Source organism: Mus caroli, unplaced genomic scaffold (assembly GCF_978045245.1).
Source record: "Mus caroli unplaced genomic scaffold, Mus_caroli_1 scaffold_12, whole genome shotgun sequence".
NCBI lineage: Eukaryota > Metazoa > Chordata > Mammalia > Rodentia > Muridae > Mus > Mus caroli.
In genome coordinates this window covers 4499387-4512852 of record NW_028227267.1, presented here as the reverse complement: position 1 = coordinate 4512852, position 13466 = coordinate 4499387, and the positions used below count along the sequence as shown (strand labels likewise).

General features: G+C 36.8%; 1 protein-coding gene across 5 annotated transcripts in view; it reads left to right on the top strand.

The window, feature by feature from the left end:
- Slc4a7 (solute carrier family 4 member 7) overlaps positions 1-11154 on the top strand; it is a 92569-nt gene extending 81415 nt beyond the window's left edge. For 3 of the 5 annotated variants that reach the window (XM_021181295.3, XM_029468783.2, XM_021181294.2), the window contains 3 exons: positions 2623-2720; positions 4826-4933; positions 7208-11154. In XM_021181295.3, the coding sequence (XP_021036954.1) occupies positions 2623-2720; positions 4826-4933; positions 7208-7289 (288 nt within the window). In that variant the 3' untranslated portion in view covers positions 7290-11154. The remainder of the gene's footprint in view (positions 1-2622; positions 2721-4825; positions 4934-7207) is intronic. The other 2 variants (XM_029468782.2, XM_029468784.2) reach the window with 1 other exon arrangement.
- Positions 11155-13466: the final 2312 nt, after the last annotated feature.

The following is a 13466-nucleotide window of genomic DNA, read 5'->3' as shown; positions in this document are numbered from 1 at the left end:
ATGATTTGTCTATACTGCTGTTGAATTCTTGGGCACAAGGATCCTTTCCCCAGCCTTCCAAGTAGCTGGAATTAAGGCATACCACCATGCCTGATTGCTGTTTGCTAGGCTTTTGTTTTAAAATGCATGTATTTATTGTTCTGTGTTCTTGTAATGCTCAGAGTCTGTATGCCACAATACACATTTGGAGATAAGAGCACAGCTTTGAGAAGACAAGTTTTGTTGACTTTTATGGGAGTTATGGGGTCGGATCAGATTGCCAAGCTTAAACAGCAGCAGGCTCTTTTTCATTCTGAGTCTTCTCTGTGGCCTGGATTTTGTTCTTATATTCACTATTATGTACCACCATTCATTGATCGATACAGTTATTTAAATATGAATACTTTATTCTGGATTTGATGTTCTGTTTTTAAACTATTTTTATTCTATTACTGAATAGGAAGTAGAAACTGCATATTGTTTTGTTGATTGTAGTATTTTCCTCAATATTATCTTAGTTAGGGTTACTATTGCTGTGATTAGACACCATGACAAAAACCATCTTGGGGAGGAAAGGGTTTATTTTATTCATAATTATTATCAAAAGTAGTGAAGGCTGTAATTCATGTAGGACAGAAACCTGGAGTCAGGAGTTAATGCAGAGACCATGAGGAGTGCTGTTTACTGGCTTGCTTCCCATAACTTGCTCATCTTGCTTTCCTATAGAATCCAGAACCAGTAGCCCAGAGGTTACCCCACCTGAGCCTCCCCCGTCAGTCATTCATTATGAAAATGTCTTACAGACTTGCCTAAAGTTGGATTTTTATGGAGGCATTTTCTCAATTGAGGCTCCTCTCTGAAGACTCTAGCTAGCTTATATCAAGTACTAACTTTTAAAATGTCATGGTGCTATTTAAATACAGATAAGAAAAAGATATACTTTTCAGCTAGAATTATAGCTAGAATAGTCATTGTAACTACTTGAATGACAATCTGATTTTAAAATAAAGGAGTTTTGATTCCCTTAACACTGCATGCAAAAATATGTACGTTATTGGTTATTTTTCTTATAGGATATTGTTTATTTGCAAAATATATAAAATAAGCAGGTTATATTGCTTGGCTTTTGTATTACTTGACTCAGAACCATATAAATTTAAAGAACAAGAATGAAAATGCATTTTAAATGCCTAGGGATCTATTTTCTCACTGCTTTTTCTTGGGGATTTTGTATTACTACTCCCTGTGTCAAGCATGTAGTCTCCATATCTAGATTCACCTTCTGGATCAGATTAGCTGATAAAGCCCAGCTATCATGCTGGAACAGAAGCAGTAGGAAGAGCACACAGGCAAAAATGAACATTATCTGTTTGGGGGAAACATTCTAAAACTGTCATCCAGCTTGTCCAAGTTTTTCCCCATTGAGTTACAAAGAATGCTGGGATATTAGTGTAGCAGTTGCACTGGGTACATTGTCATGTAGGCATAATGTTCTTGTGCAGTGTGTGAAGATTATCTTTGTGTTATTCAAATATTGATTTCTCTGCCCTCATATCTTGCTTCAATCTGGAAATATGTTGTAGTACTTACGTAAAGAATCTCCTGTCTCAAGTTTGTGTTAATAATTTACCATTTTATTCTCTGCCTTGTCAATCAGCCAACAGCTGGGCAGAAGAGAGAAAAGGGTTATGCCAGGGGAGGGGGAGACAGAGAAGGGTAAAGAAGATTGAGACATAAAGGAGGAGAAGAAACATCATAGAAAAAAAATGTATCTGAAGCCCAGAGAGCAAGGCCAATAGGAAAATGCAAGTGTCTTGGGGGTTTGAGCTAGAACGTAGCCACATTAGTTTAGAGGATTAAAATGGATCAATAAGTGACCAGGTATTGCAGTAAACCTTGATTAAATAAATCTTGGTCTCTTTTATGACATTTATTGGGGAACAGGCTAGGATAAAGAAAATAACTGCTATATCAATTTACTGCATGCATTTTTATATTAAATTTATCATTACATTGTCACTTGGAAATGGTGGGATTTCTGATAATAGGGAGATGAGCTTGTATACTCTCTGTTCCCTATACTTCTTTGGGTCTTTCTACATTATAATTGGGTCATAATTTTAGGCCCATAATTTTGTCCAGGTGGTTTTCAACCTTGGATGATGCCCCACCAAAGGGGCATTTTCAGTGTCAGAGGTACCTCTTATCACCACGGGAGGGACAGTGGCACACAGTTCCATTTGGACTTGAAAAATGTCTTGTATCCACAGATGTTCCCCTAAAACAAGCATGCTTTCTGAGGAAACTCAATCTCATAGACAAGCTTTTGCTCTACACTTGTTGAGACACGAGTTTTCAGTTTTATCTTCTTTGCTATATATGTGTGGTAACTAGTACTCAGACTTAAGTCGTATTAATTTTCAGAAATAGAGGTTATTCCTTGGGAAATAATTTTGCAAATAGTTATCTTAATTTCATGCTGCAAGTATGTGTTGTTCATGTTGCCAGAGTTTTCAGTTAGGAAGGATACATTGTTTAAATAATGCTGTTAGTTTGGCTTTCCAAGTCTTAAAGTATTTCTGAAAGCAGAGCCTCCTGGAGGTGTTTTGGAGGAAGTAATCTCTTCAGGTCTGTTCTTTACAGGAAGCTGAACGGATGCTTCAGGATGATGAGGATACTGTGCACCTTCCATTCGAAAGAGGGAGTCTCCTGCAAATCCCAGTGAAAACTCTAAAATATAGGTAAGATACAACTTTATTTTCTATGCTGTATTTTTTTTTACATGTGTCAAGTAAGGCATGTAATATTTCTTTAAAATAATGGTGAGTAAATGTTTCTGCAGTGTCAGCACAGTGGCAGGTTAGAAAGGTGGCCATTGCACATTTGATTGATGTGGTGAAAGCCTGGTAACCATTGCCAAGCTTTGTCTTTGTTTTGTGGTACTACTCCTCAGTCTGAGTGCTGTGTTTGTTTGGGCAAGATTGTACAGTGTAGCCCTGGTTGATCTGGAACTCACTGTGTAGACTAGTGTGTCCTCCAATTCAGAGACCCACCTATCTCTACCTCCTCTCAGAATGCTGAGATTAAAGGTGTGTGCCACCATGCCCAGCTGTAGTCTTACCTTAAATATTATGATGTAAAATATGAACAGAAGTGGAAGTTCTTTAAGTATTAGTAAAGTATTAGTCACCTATAAGATAACTGTGCCATCTAATTTCTTCTTTTGTAGTATCTGGTTTTGGACGTAGGACTGTGTGCGTGCTTGGCAAGCCCCACTGAGCTACTTCCCTACCTTTTAAAATCTGCGTTGCTATTGCTATGACCAAACACCATGACTAAAAGCAACTTGGGGAGGAAAGGACTTATGTTTCCTTTCTTTTCCTTATCACTGTTCAAGCAATTGGCAGGAGTTGATGCAGAGGTCGTGGAAGATTTTGGCTTACTGGCTTGTTCTCATAACTTATTCAGTATGCTTTCTTTTTTCTTTTTTCTTTTTTTTTTTTTTGGTTTTTTGAGACAGGATTTTTTTGTATAGCCCTGGCTGTCCTGGAACTCACTCTGTAGACCAGGCTGGCCTTGAACTCAAAAATTCACCTGCCTCTGCCTCCCGAGTGCTGGGATTAAAGGCGTGCGCCACCACGCTTTCTTAGAGCACCCAAGACTACTAGCCCGGGGATGGCACCACCACCACCAAATGTGTTCTTCCCCATCAATAACTAATTAAGAAAATGCCTTACAGGCTTGCCTGCAGCCTGATCTTATGGAGGTGTCTCAGTGGAAGTTTTCTCCTCTTAAATGACTCCACTTTGTCAAGTTGGCTAACACTAGCAAGCACACCAACCCACATTTTATTATTTGTTCTTAGACAGGATCTTACTGACTTGCCATCTGCCCGTGGACTTCCATGGTCTCCTGCTTCAGCCTCTGCCTCCTGGTAGCTGTGGTTACATGCTTGCATTGCCCTTCTCATTAATGTGCTCTAGTGTGACATTTGTGTTTGTAGCTTGTTTGCATGAATTGTTTTTTGTTTTGCAAAGAAAAGGGGCTAGAAGATGTATTTGCACCTTCATCTATGGAATATTCATATTACTTGTGGCCAGTAACTTTGAGCACATGTTATTTATGGGTATGATCATTCCATTGAGGGGTCTGATATCATTTTGCAGTATTTCATAGAAATGTTGAAAGATTCTAGTCTTTGATTTTGATACATCTGATGAAAGTAACACTTGTATGCTAAAATTTTGGGAATATCTAGTTAAAAGTTAGTGGGATCAATTTTTTGTTGTTGTTGCCAAATTGCTACTTTCAGAGCTTCCTTTTCAGTTGTGTTTTTTGTGGGTTTCTTTCTTTCTTTCTTTCTTTTTTTTTAATTTGGAAAAGAAGGGTTTTTTTTCCTCCTTTCTTACATTCTGTGACTTTTTACTTGATGAGAGTGTCAGTTATAAGAGTTTGGTCTAACTCTCTGTTTTTAGGCTTCTAAGCTGGTTTTTATGTTATATCAATGATACAGCCTATATAATCAGAAGGTGCTGTGGCTTGAATACTGCTGATGACCTGCGTAAATCCAAACTGAATTTGCAGTGAAGAACTCTAAGTGAATTTTGTAACATAAACAACTCTGCATAGTTTTGGGTGTTTAAGGAACAAGGATTTCTCTGTGAAGACTTTATAACAGAATTCTAAGTTAATAGTAATTTGTTACATCTTAGTTTAAGTGCATGCCAAATGTTTTCTCAATTTTTAAATTGGTGAAAACAAGAAATTATTTGATGCTAATAAAAATGACAGCATTAATGCTTTTGCAAGTACTGGATACTAACCAAAAAGTGTATTTGTTCTTCAGTATTGACCCTTCAGTTGTTAACATATCAGATGAAATGGCCAAAACTGCCCAGTGGAAGGCACTTTCCATGAATACTGAGAATGCCAAAGTAACGAGACCTAACACGAGGTAGCTATAACTGTTTATGCCTTTGTAACTGTTGCTAGTTTTCACTCATTAATTTACCTAATGTATCTAAATATATTCTCTTTGCTGGACAAAACCAACCCCACTCCCTTTCCTTTCATCTGTTCTTGTACCTTAATTGTGTTCTGATGCGGATTGTGATGATTATGTTTTATAACTTTTAAATTTAAAATTGCATTTTTCAGAAAAGGACTTTGCCATTTTATAATAAAAATAATTTCTGCCTAGCAGTGCATATATATAGTGAATATAATTATACTAACAAATTGAATATATAGTCACAATTAAAGGTTCAATTGAATCTAATTATATTCAAATTAAAAGAAAGTTACTAAAAATTAAATGAATGCTAAAAGGCATAGTGACTCACATCTGTAATTCCAGTCCTTGAGAGGCAAAAGCAGGAAGAGGGACCCAAGTTTAAGGTTGGTGTGGTTTTTGTAGCAAGTTCCAAGCCAGCCAAGGTTTTATAGCAAGAGCCTGGTCTAAATAGATAGATACGTAGATAGATAGATAGATAGATAGATAGATAGATAGATAGATAGATAGATAGGCAGGCGAGCAAATAAATAAGTGAATAAATGAATGTGCTTTCTTTTGGCTGGAGTAAAGAAAAAGAGTTGTTTTCCTGGGTGTTTTATTTAGTATATCTTTTTTTTGGTAAGATAGAAATTTAATCTCAGGATGATAATTTGGAAGAAATTTAATTCACACACACAAACACACACAGGAAACCATTTTTATCACCATATCTATATCTATCTATCTATACACATACACACATGTATATATACCTGTGTGTGCATATTTACATACATATGAATAAATCTAATCCAGTTTTATAGTGAATCATGTATTGGAATTTCTGAACCCTTCCTTACATTGCTTTTTGTTTGTTTGTTTGTTTGTTTGTTTGTTTGAGACAGGGTTTCTCTGTATAGCCCTGGCTGTCCTGGAACTCACTTTGTAGACCAGGCTGTCCTCGAACTCAGAAATCCACCTGCCTCTGCCTCCTGAGTGCTGGGACTAAAGGCGTGCGCCACCACACCCGGCTTACATTTCTTATTATACAGCACTTTTTTGTTGTTTTTCTTTCTTTACTTCAAGTCCTGAGACCCCAGGAACCTTATTTTGATAATATTAGAACTTTAGTTCTTATGTTAGAAGAAACAAGGTACCTTCCTGGGAGTGCTCAGTTTTTCACATACTCAAGTGTTTGTTGCAGACATAGCTTGTGCCAGGTGCTTGCTGAGTGCTGGCTATTCTTCCCAGGCAGGCACCAGGTTAATGTAATGACAGGCAGGCCTTTCCAACCTGTTTTCTGTAGCTGCTTTCTCTCTGAGCTCTACCTTGTGATATAAGTATTTACTTATTCATTCTTTTCTTCTCATTAAATCCATATTCTTTTTCATCTCCAGCTCTTCTGTTCATTCTCTCCTCTCTCTCTCCTTCCTTCCTTCCTTCCTTCCTTCCTTCCTTCCTTCCTTCCTTCCTTCCTTCCTTCTCTCTCTCTCTCTCTCCCTTTCTTTCTTTCTTTCTTTCTTTCTTTCTTTCTTTCTTTCTTTCTTTCTTTCTTTCTTTCTTTCTTTCTGATATTTAAAACAGGGCCATTTTGTGTAGCTCTGGTTTGCCTAGAATATACTATATAGCGCTAGCTGTCCTAAAACTCACAGAGATGCACCTGCCTCTGCTTCCCAAAGCTGGGATTAAAGGTGTGCACCAGCATGCCCAACTCTTCATCATATAATCTGATCTTCATTTCTTTATTTCTAATGTTCTAAGCTTGACTAGTCCTTCTTTCATTTCTGTCTTCAGCCTATAGGAGTCTACAATTCTTTGACCTTTACTCTTAGTTGCTGTTCACATTCTGTCAGCACACTTGACACATTATTAACATTGTTGTGGTGAAAATAAAGGCTAGGTAGTAATACATATCTCTTATATTTAGCTTGTCATGTGGGTTGACCCTCTATTCAAAATCACATGTGTAAATAAACCATCCTCCCTAAAAACGTGATGTGTTGGGAACAAGAAAGGGCTCAAAGAGAGTGTGGGGGTGAATATGATCAAAATACATAATATTCGCGTATTAGATTCTAGAATAAACAAAAGCGGCCAGGTTACAATACCAAGATAAAAATTGGTATTAGCAAGCAACTCAGAGGTATACTGTAGATACTCTTTGTTGACCATTTGAGAATTTAAGGTTAATTCTTTTAAAAATAAGTTTTCTTCTTCATTGTTTGTTTTAAACAGCCCTGAAAAGCCTGTGAGTGTGACAATAAATTTCGAAGATGAACCGTCAAAAAAATACATGGATGCTGAAACTTCATTGTAAAGTCAAACCAAAAGGAATATATAGAGATATATGCCTATCTGTATATATACACATATATATGTATAAAAAGCACATGTGCCATGCCATTATGTATAACAGTACTTTGGGGCTTTTTCAAGTAGCGTCAGATATTTGTTGTGGACACCATGGAGACTGCATTAATTAAGTGCTCTCTTAGAAGCAAGGTTCATGAATTTTTACTCCAGATTTTTTTTGGGGGGGTGGGGTAAAGCCTTTCTGTTATGCAATAGAAAGATGTGGAGAACTGCGTTTAATCTGCTTTTCTTTAATCTGTCAGTGGCAATCAATCATATCAATCTTAAGTGATACAATCTTAAGTCTACATACTTAAAAATTTGACCTGAATTTCAAAAGATTTTTGTTTTCCCTTTTGGTAGTGTTTATAGGTAGAATAAGGAGCCTGCCCATGTGGTGGGAAAATGACATGTCCTGGCTTCTCTGTGGGCTTTCTTCACATAACTGTCAATCATACTTCACAGGTTAGTGGAGATTTTCTAAGAAGGAACTTTATGTCTTAGGAGTTATTTTTAAATTTTAAAACTTTCTGAGTTTCCATTTTGATGGACAGGTTAAAAATTTTTATGTTAAAAATTTTTATGTCACTTCTAATTTAACACCCACACAAGTCATAACGTTTTCAGTTTTAAAACCTATGAAGTGCCCATTTACAATAGTTAAATATTGTTATTTTTGTGGCAGGGCTTTTCCGGTACTCAGTACTTGCCTAGAAAGCCGAGTCCCACTGCTCTTTGTGTTTGTTTTCTTTACTTGGGTGGTCTGGCGTGCCAGGCTCAGGTGTCTTTCTGTTGTAAGTGGTAATAAAGACTCGGCAACCTTTCCAGTAGGCTTGTGACCAGTGTGCCTGTAGAAGAATTACCTTTCATTTTCTGTGCGCATCCTTTTCTATTTATATACAGTGTATTTAATTGGTTACTACCCATAGTTTCCTTTTAAAATATTTTATTTATTATAGTTGATGTGATACTTAAATATATAAATATTTGAGACAGTAAAAATATAGAGTAAATTGTTCCTGTTGTAGATATTTGGTGCTTGCATTTCTTTTCACATCCTGAAAGCAGGTGACAAATTTTACATCTTTACTACAAAGCACTGCCATATTTATATTTTTAAAAGGAAGTTGGTTATTTCCTGTACAGCTCAGATCAATGGCATTTTTTTCTGTTTTGTGATAGCATTGTGTTTCCAATATTTCTGAGCTGTTTCTTAAACATGTAACAAATATTCATAGCTCCCCACAAAATAAGTAAATGCTATTTTAGCCTTTGGGATGGAATGTTTGGGACCATGAAACTTGATTTGGCAAGAGGATAGATAATCCATAGAAATGGTGAGGAACAGTAGAAACACCGAAGGTGATGAAACGTGAAGGTTCAGGCAAGTATTTTAAGGAAATGTTCTCTAATGTTCTCTAGCCACTGCAAACTAAACTTTAAACGTGTGAAGAAACCGATCTTTAAATCCAATGCATAGAATTGCCCCCGGTGGATTATGTTTAGCAAGTGTGAAATCATTTTAATTTATTCTAAACAATGTACCAATTAATGTAATTCCCCCATCTGAGATCATGTAGTTGAATTCTTCTTAGAATAGTAGCTGGCAGCATTTGGTACGATCTGACGAGTTCTATTGGGCTTCTTAGCATGTGATAGGGAAGGTTGCCATGGTGCTTATGGTCATAGGTGACCTCCATTGAAGGGGTTCCTTTGCACTCAGCAGCACATTCATTTCCAAAGTTCCCGTTTGCTGCTAAATAACCCTACCCCCACCCCTGATGTACCCAAACAAGAGAATTTCCTCACACCACTTTCTTGTGTAAGGACATCAAAGGGTTAAATCTATTTTACAGGAAGTGATTTTAAAATTTAAACTGAAAACTACCTGTTATGATAATCTTCCTGGGATTTATTGAATTATATGTGTATTATACAGTGCCAGGGGTGGAAAAACCATGACTTACAGATATTTTGTATCTAAGATGTTTCACTGTGGTTTTGGTTATTAATGGCTTCTGCTTTCTTTTGACTACTTGACTTACAAAGTGATCTAACAGGACTACTCCCCTGAAGAGCAGAGGTAATTTACTGCTTCTTTCAGGCCATTACATTTCTTGTGCTATTTTTGAAAATAACAATCATGAATAACATTCATTGCAAGACAGCAAGAGAGATAATTTTAAATATATATACATATATATGTGTGTGTGTGTATATATATATATATATATATATTTTAATGCTGCCTTAAATAGGTGTATATGAGCAGTAGTAATTGCTATGTACTGATTTACCTCAAGGTGCAAAATAATTAAATTTGTACATACCCATTTACAGAATAAGTTCAGAGACACAGCCCTGCACTTTCTTAGATGCCTTGATTTTCAGACGGAGCTTAGTGCTACTGAACACCACGGCCATGGGGCCACCTCAGGACGTTCTTCCTTCCACCATATTTTATTTATTTATAGATGTCCGTTTACAAAGACTATAATGAAACCTGGTGTAAACTATCTGATACTTATTTCCTTTCTATTGCTATTTCAATCTAAAGCAGGAGCTTTTGAGAAAACAGTAAACTAGCTTCCCAATGCTAAAGGGTTGATTCTATATATATTTTTAATAATATTAGATATGCAAAAGTTAAAGTACAAGGTCTTTAAAATATTGTGTGAGTGTTTGTGTATGTGTATGAAATCACTCTTAACTCTCTTAACTTTTTTAAAACTTGTGGCATACCAATGTTCAGATTTGCCAAGCTTTCTCTAAAACATGTAGGATGAAATGTTTTTGTGTGTTAATGCATGTATTTATAAAGATTTGTTTACTGCTGAGAATCACTAACTCTTTGTTTTCATCCCCAAAGTGTTTGTTTCTTCCACATACTGGAAGGCTTGGCTTGAGTATAAGCTTTCTGGGTTTCCTTTCACAAAGGCACGTTCAAAATTGTTCAGAAAGAAGAATGGTCTCTGACAGTGAGGTGTGATGTCAGAGCTTTCTGAAGTTTGAGCAGTGTGTGCAGCTCAGCAGCTCTGCATCTGTGTCCTGACAGAGCGCTCAGAGTCAGATATGTGAGCCATTAATAGAACATTGTAATTCAGAGTGTTTATTTAAGTAACTTACATGTCTGAAATTTATTTATGTAGATTCCATCATTGTTATCATTTGTGTGCAAATACATGAACTGTCTTCATTTAGTCCCAACAATTATTTATTTTTAGAAAGTAAACTTAAAGCCAAGCTGCATTCAACTTTTAAAATAGTGTTCTAATCATAAGATGTGATCATTTAAATTGTAAGGTCTCTTTTAACTTTCTGGAAAGTAAATTGTCAAAAGGAATCATGTAAAGATTATTTTACATTTTTAACCTGTATGTACTTAGAGTGTAAGCCCCAGTTCTGTGGTTTCTAATCATTTTTTGCACATTCATTGTTTCTGTTCTGTAGCTTTTCTTTTGCTCCTTTGGTTTTGGCTTTGTAGGGGTAAGGTGTCTTCCAATGTTTACTATGTTAGGCTTAAATTAAAATTTAAATTTATTGTCCATTTATATAATATTTGATACCTTGGTGTAACTTCTCAATACAAGTACAATTTTTATGACATTTATAATTACAATGGTATTTTCTTTTATAATAAAATCCAAAGTCAATTAAACAAATTGTAGACCTGATATTTTTCATCTATATGAAGTACAAGTCTCTACCTGAGTCTATAATGTGAACCATCCTGCCTTTCACATTTGTTTCCGAATTGTTAGAGAAAACTATTTTCTGTAGATGTTATTGTAAGTTGAAAGAGCAATAAAAGTCTACATATCACGCCCTTGGCTGTTGTTTTTTTACCTTGTTATTAGGAGTGCTGCAGATGTTTTTTGTTTAAGCTGGGGCTGGAGAAAGGAAAGTGAGTGGCTTCTGCCTCCTGCACCAGCTCTTGTGTAAGAGGGGGAAGAGAGAGTGTGTGGGAAGGAGGGGGGGGGGGAGAAAGGGAGGGGGGAAGGAGAAGAAAAAAATGGTTTTTTATGGTTGGGAAATGTTGAAGGTCATGTTCATTTTAAATGCCGGTCCAACTTTGCTTTCTGTTTTAAACGTAGAAACTTTACCCTGTGGTGTGTTAACATTTTCTTGATAACACTCATCTCTCTGCGCAAGGCCCGTTTTTCTTGACTAATTTTATTTTGACTTGGCTTGACTTCGCTCCTGTTTTTCATATGAAGAACTTGTGTCTCATTGTAAAATTGTTAAACCATGGGAGTGAGATGAAGAACAACATAGCTTTGGAAAGTTCTGTTACACTTGGGAGAGGTAGTTTACACTTGCCACACATAGGACTATTGTGAGTGTTGTTTACCAGGAGGGGGGGTCCTTCCCTTAGGGCTGTTTCTTGTGGGTGTGCTTACTGCCTCCCTGATCTGAGGTCTTGTGTTCTTTCTCATGGGAGGCCTGTTCCTCGTCTGCTTGCAATGAAGATTCTTCCAGTGCTTGCAAAACAGTTTCTGGTTCTGCTTTTTCCCTCCATAGCCCACATAAAGGTCTTCATTGACTAACTGCATTCTGATCTCTGCAAATGTTCTCAACCACTGAGCCTTCTCTCCAGTCTTTTCTTACTTTATGCTATTATTAGGACTCAATGCATTTTACTTTGCGTAGTTTAGACATTCATTTCAAGATAGTAAAGGAAAGAAACAACAACAAATAAATGGGTAAGTCTCCTAGGATTGAACTGTATTACAAGATAATGAAGCATGGCTCAGCCCCCATAGTTACCCTGACAGTGGAGTGGTCATGGATACTTAGTGCACAGTGCATGCTGGAGCCTTATGTTTGGAGATAACCATCTGACTTCCAGAGCCAGGGTGTCATACTGCCTTATGGAGCAAAAGAAAGAGCAAAGTATTAATGTCACACTTAGTTTATGGAGAAGTAGAAAATAGGAAGCACATTTGATATCCTACAGAAGACAAAGTCAGTCTTCAGCGTCTCACATTGACTTCCTGCTTGGTAGTTAGGAGCTTACAAAAATACTTTGTATTCTACTCCATGACTTTTTTGGCTGTTAGTCGAAAGCAACAGCCTTGAGGTTTTATGTTCTGAAGTTTAGTGCTGTGCTTCATTTCCAGTATAAAACTGTACTTTTAAATTCTTATTTGATTTTTGTCCTGATTTAACTTTTTGAAGTACTATTTCACGTAGTCCAGGCTAGCTTTAAATTCCTGGCCCTCTTGCCTCTGCTGAGATACCCTAGCAGGTATCCTAGAGACTCTTGACTAAACCAAAAACTTTATTTTACCTTTTGTAAACTGACTGTGGCTATTTAACAACTGCTACCTTCACTCTGTTTAACTACATAAAACCTGCATGAGTATTATACATACTTAGGTGGGAAGGGCCCTGTGCCCAAGGGTGTTGTCAGTGTCACAGCCTTGGGTTTTATCTCTACAGAGCCAGTGGTCCTGCCCTCTCTCCTTCACTTACTAGTTGCCAGGCTGCTTGGGTCATTCTCATTTACAGCTCTAGAATGAAAATTAGACAATGTGAAGAGCAAGTGAGATGACATCCTTAGGAATTGTGCTCACCAAAAAATTGACCACTGGGTTAATTTGGTATTTTTAAAGGCTCTATGTTGTGCCTTTTAAAAAGGCAATTTTAATGCAATTTGAATTTTCTTTTCTTCCTTTCTTCCTTCCTTCCTTCCTTTCTTTCTTTCTTTCTTTCTTTCTTTCTTTCTTTCTTTCTTTCTTTCTTTCTTTCTTTCTTTCTTTCTTTCTTCCTTCCTTCCTTCCTTCCTTCCTTCCTTCCTTCCTTCCTTCCTTCCTTTTTTTTTAATGCAGACTTTCTGGAAAATGTGTCACTTTGCAAAGCTACAAAATGATCTTGTTCAGGAGTCTGCTAGAGAGCCCTCAGCATTTTCTGTCTGAGATGTGCTGTAGCAGTTTGAAATGATTTTGTGCCATCTAAAACACTAAGCAGGCTGTCTTGGAATTTGTGGCCTGCCTCCCCACCCCCACTCCCCAAAAAAGTTTGAGGCCCTTCATAACCCCAAAACAAGAAACTAAGCATGTGTTTCCTTTTTCTCTATAATCTTTGAGAACTGATTTGTAGTTTGTATAAATTCTTGGAACACCTGAGGCAAATCTCTTGT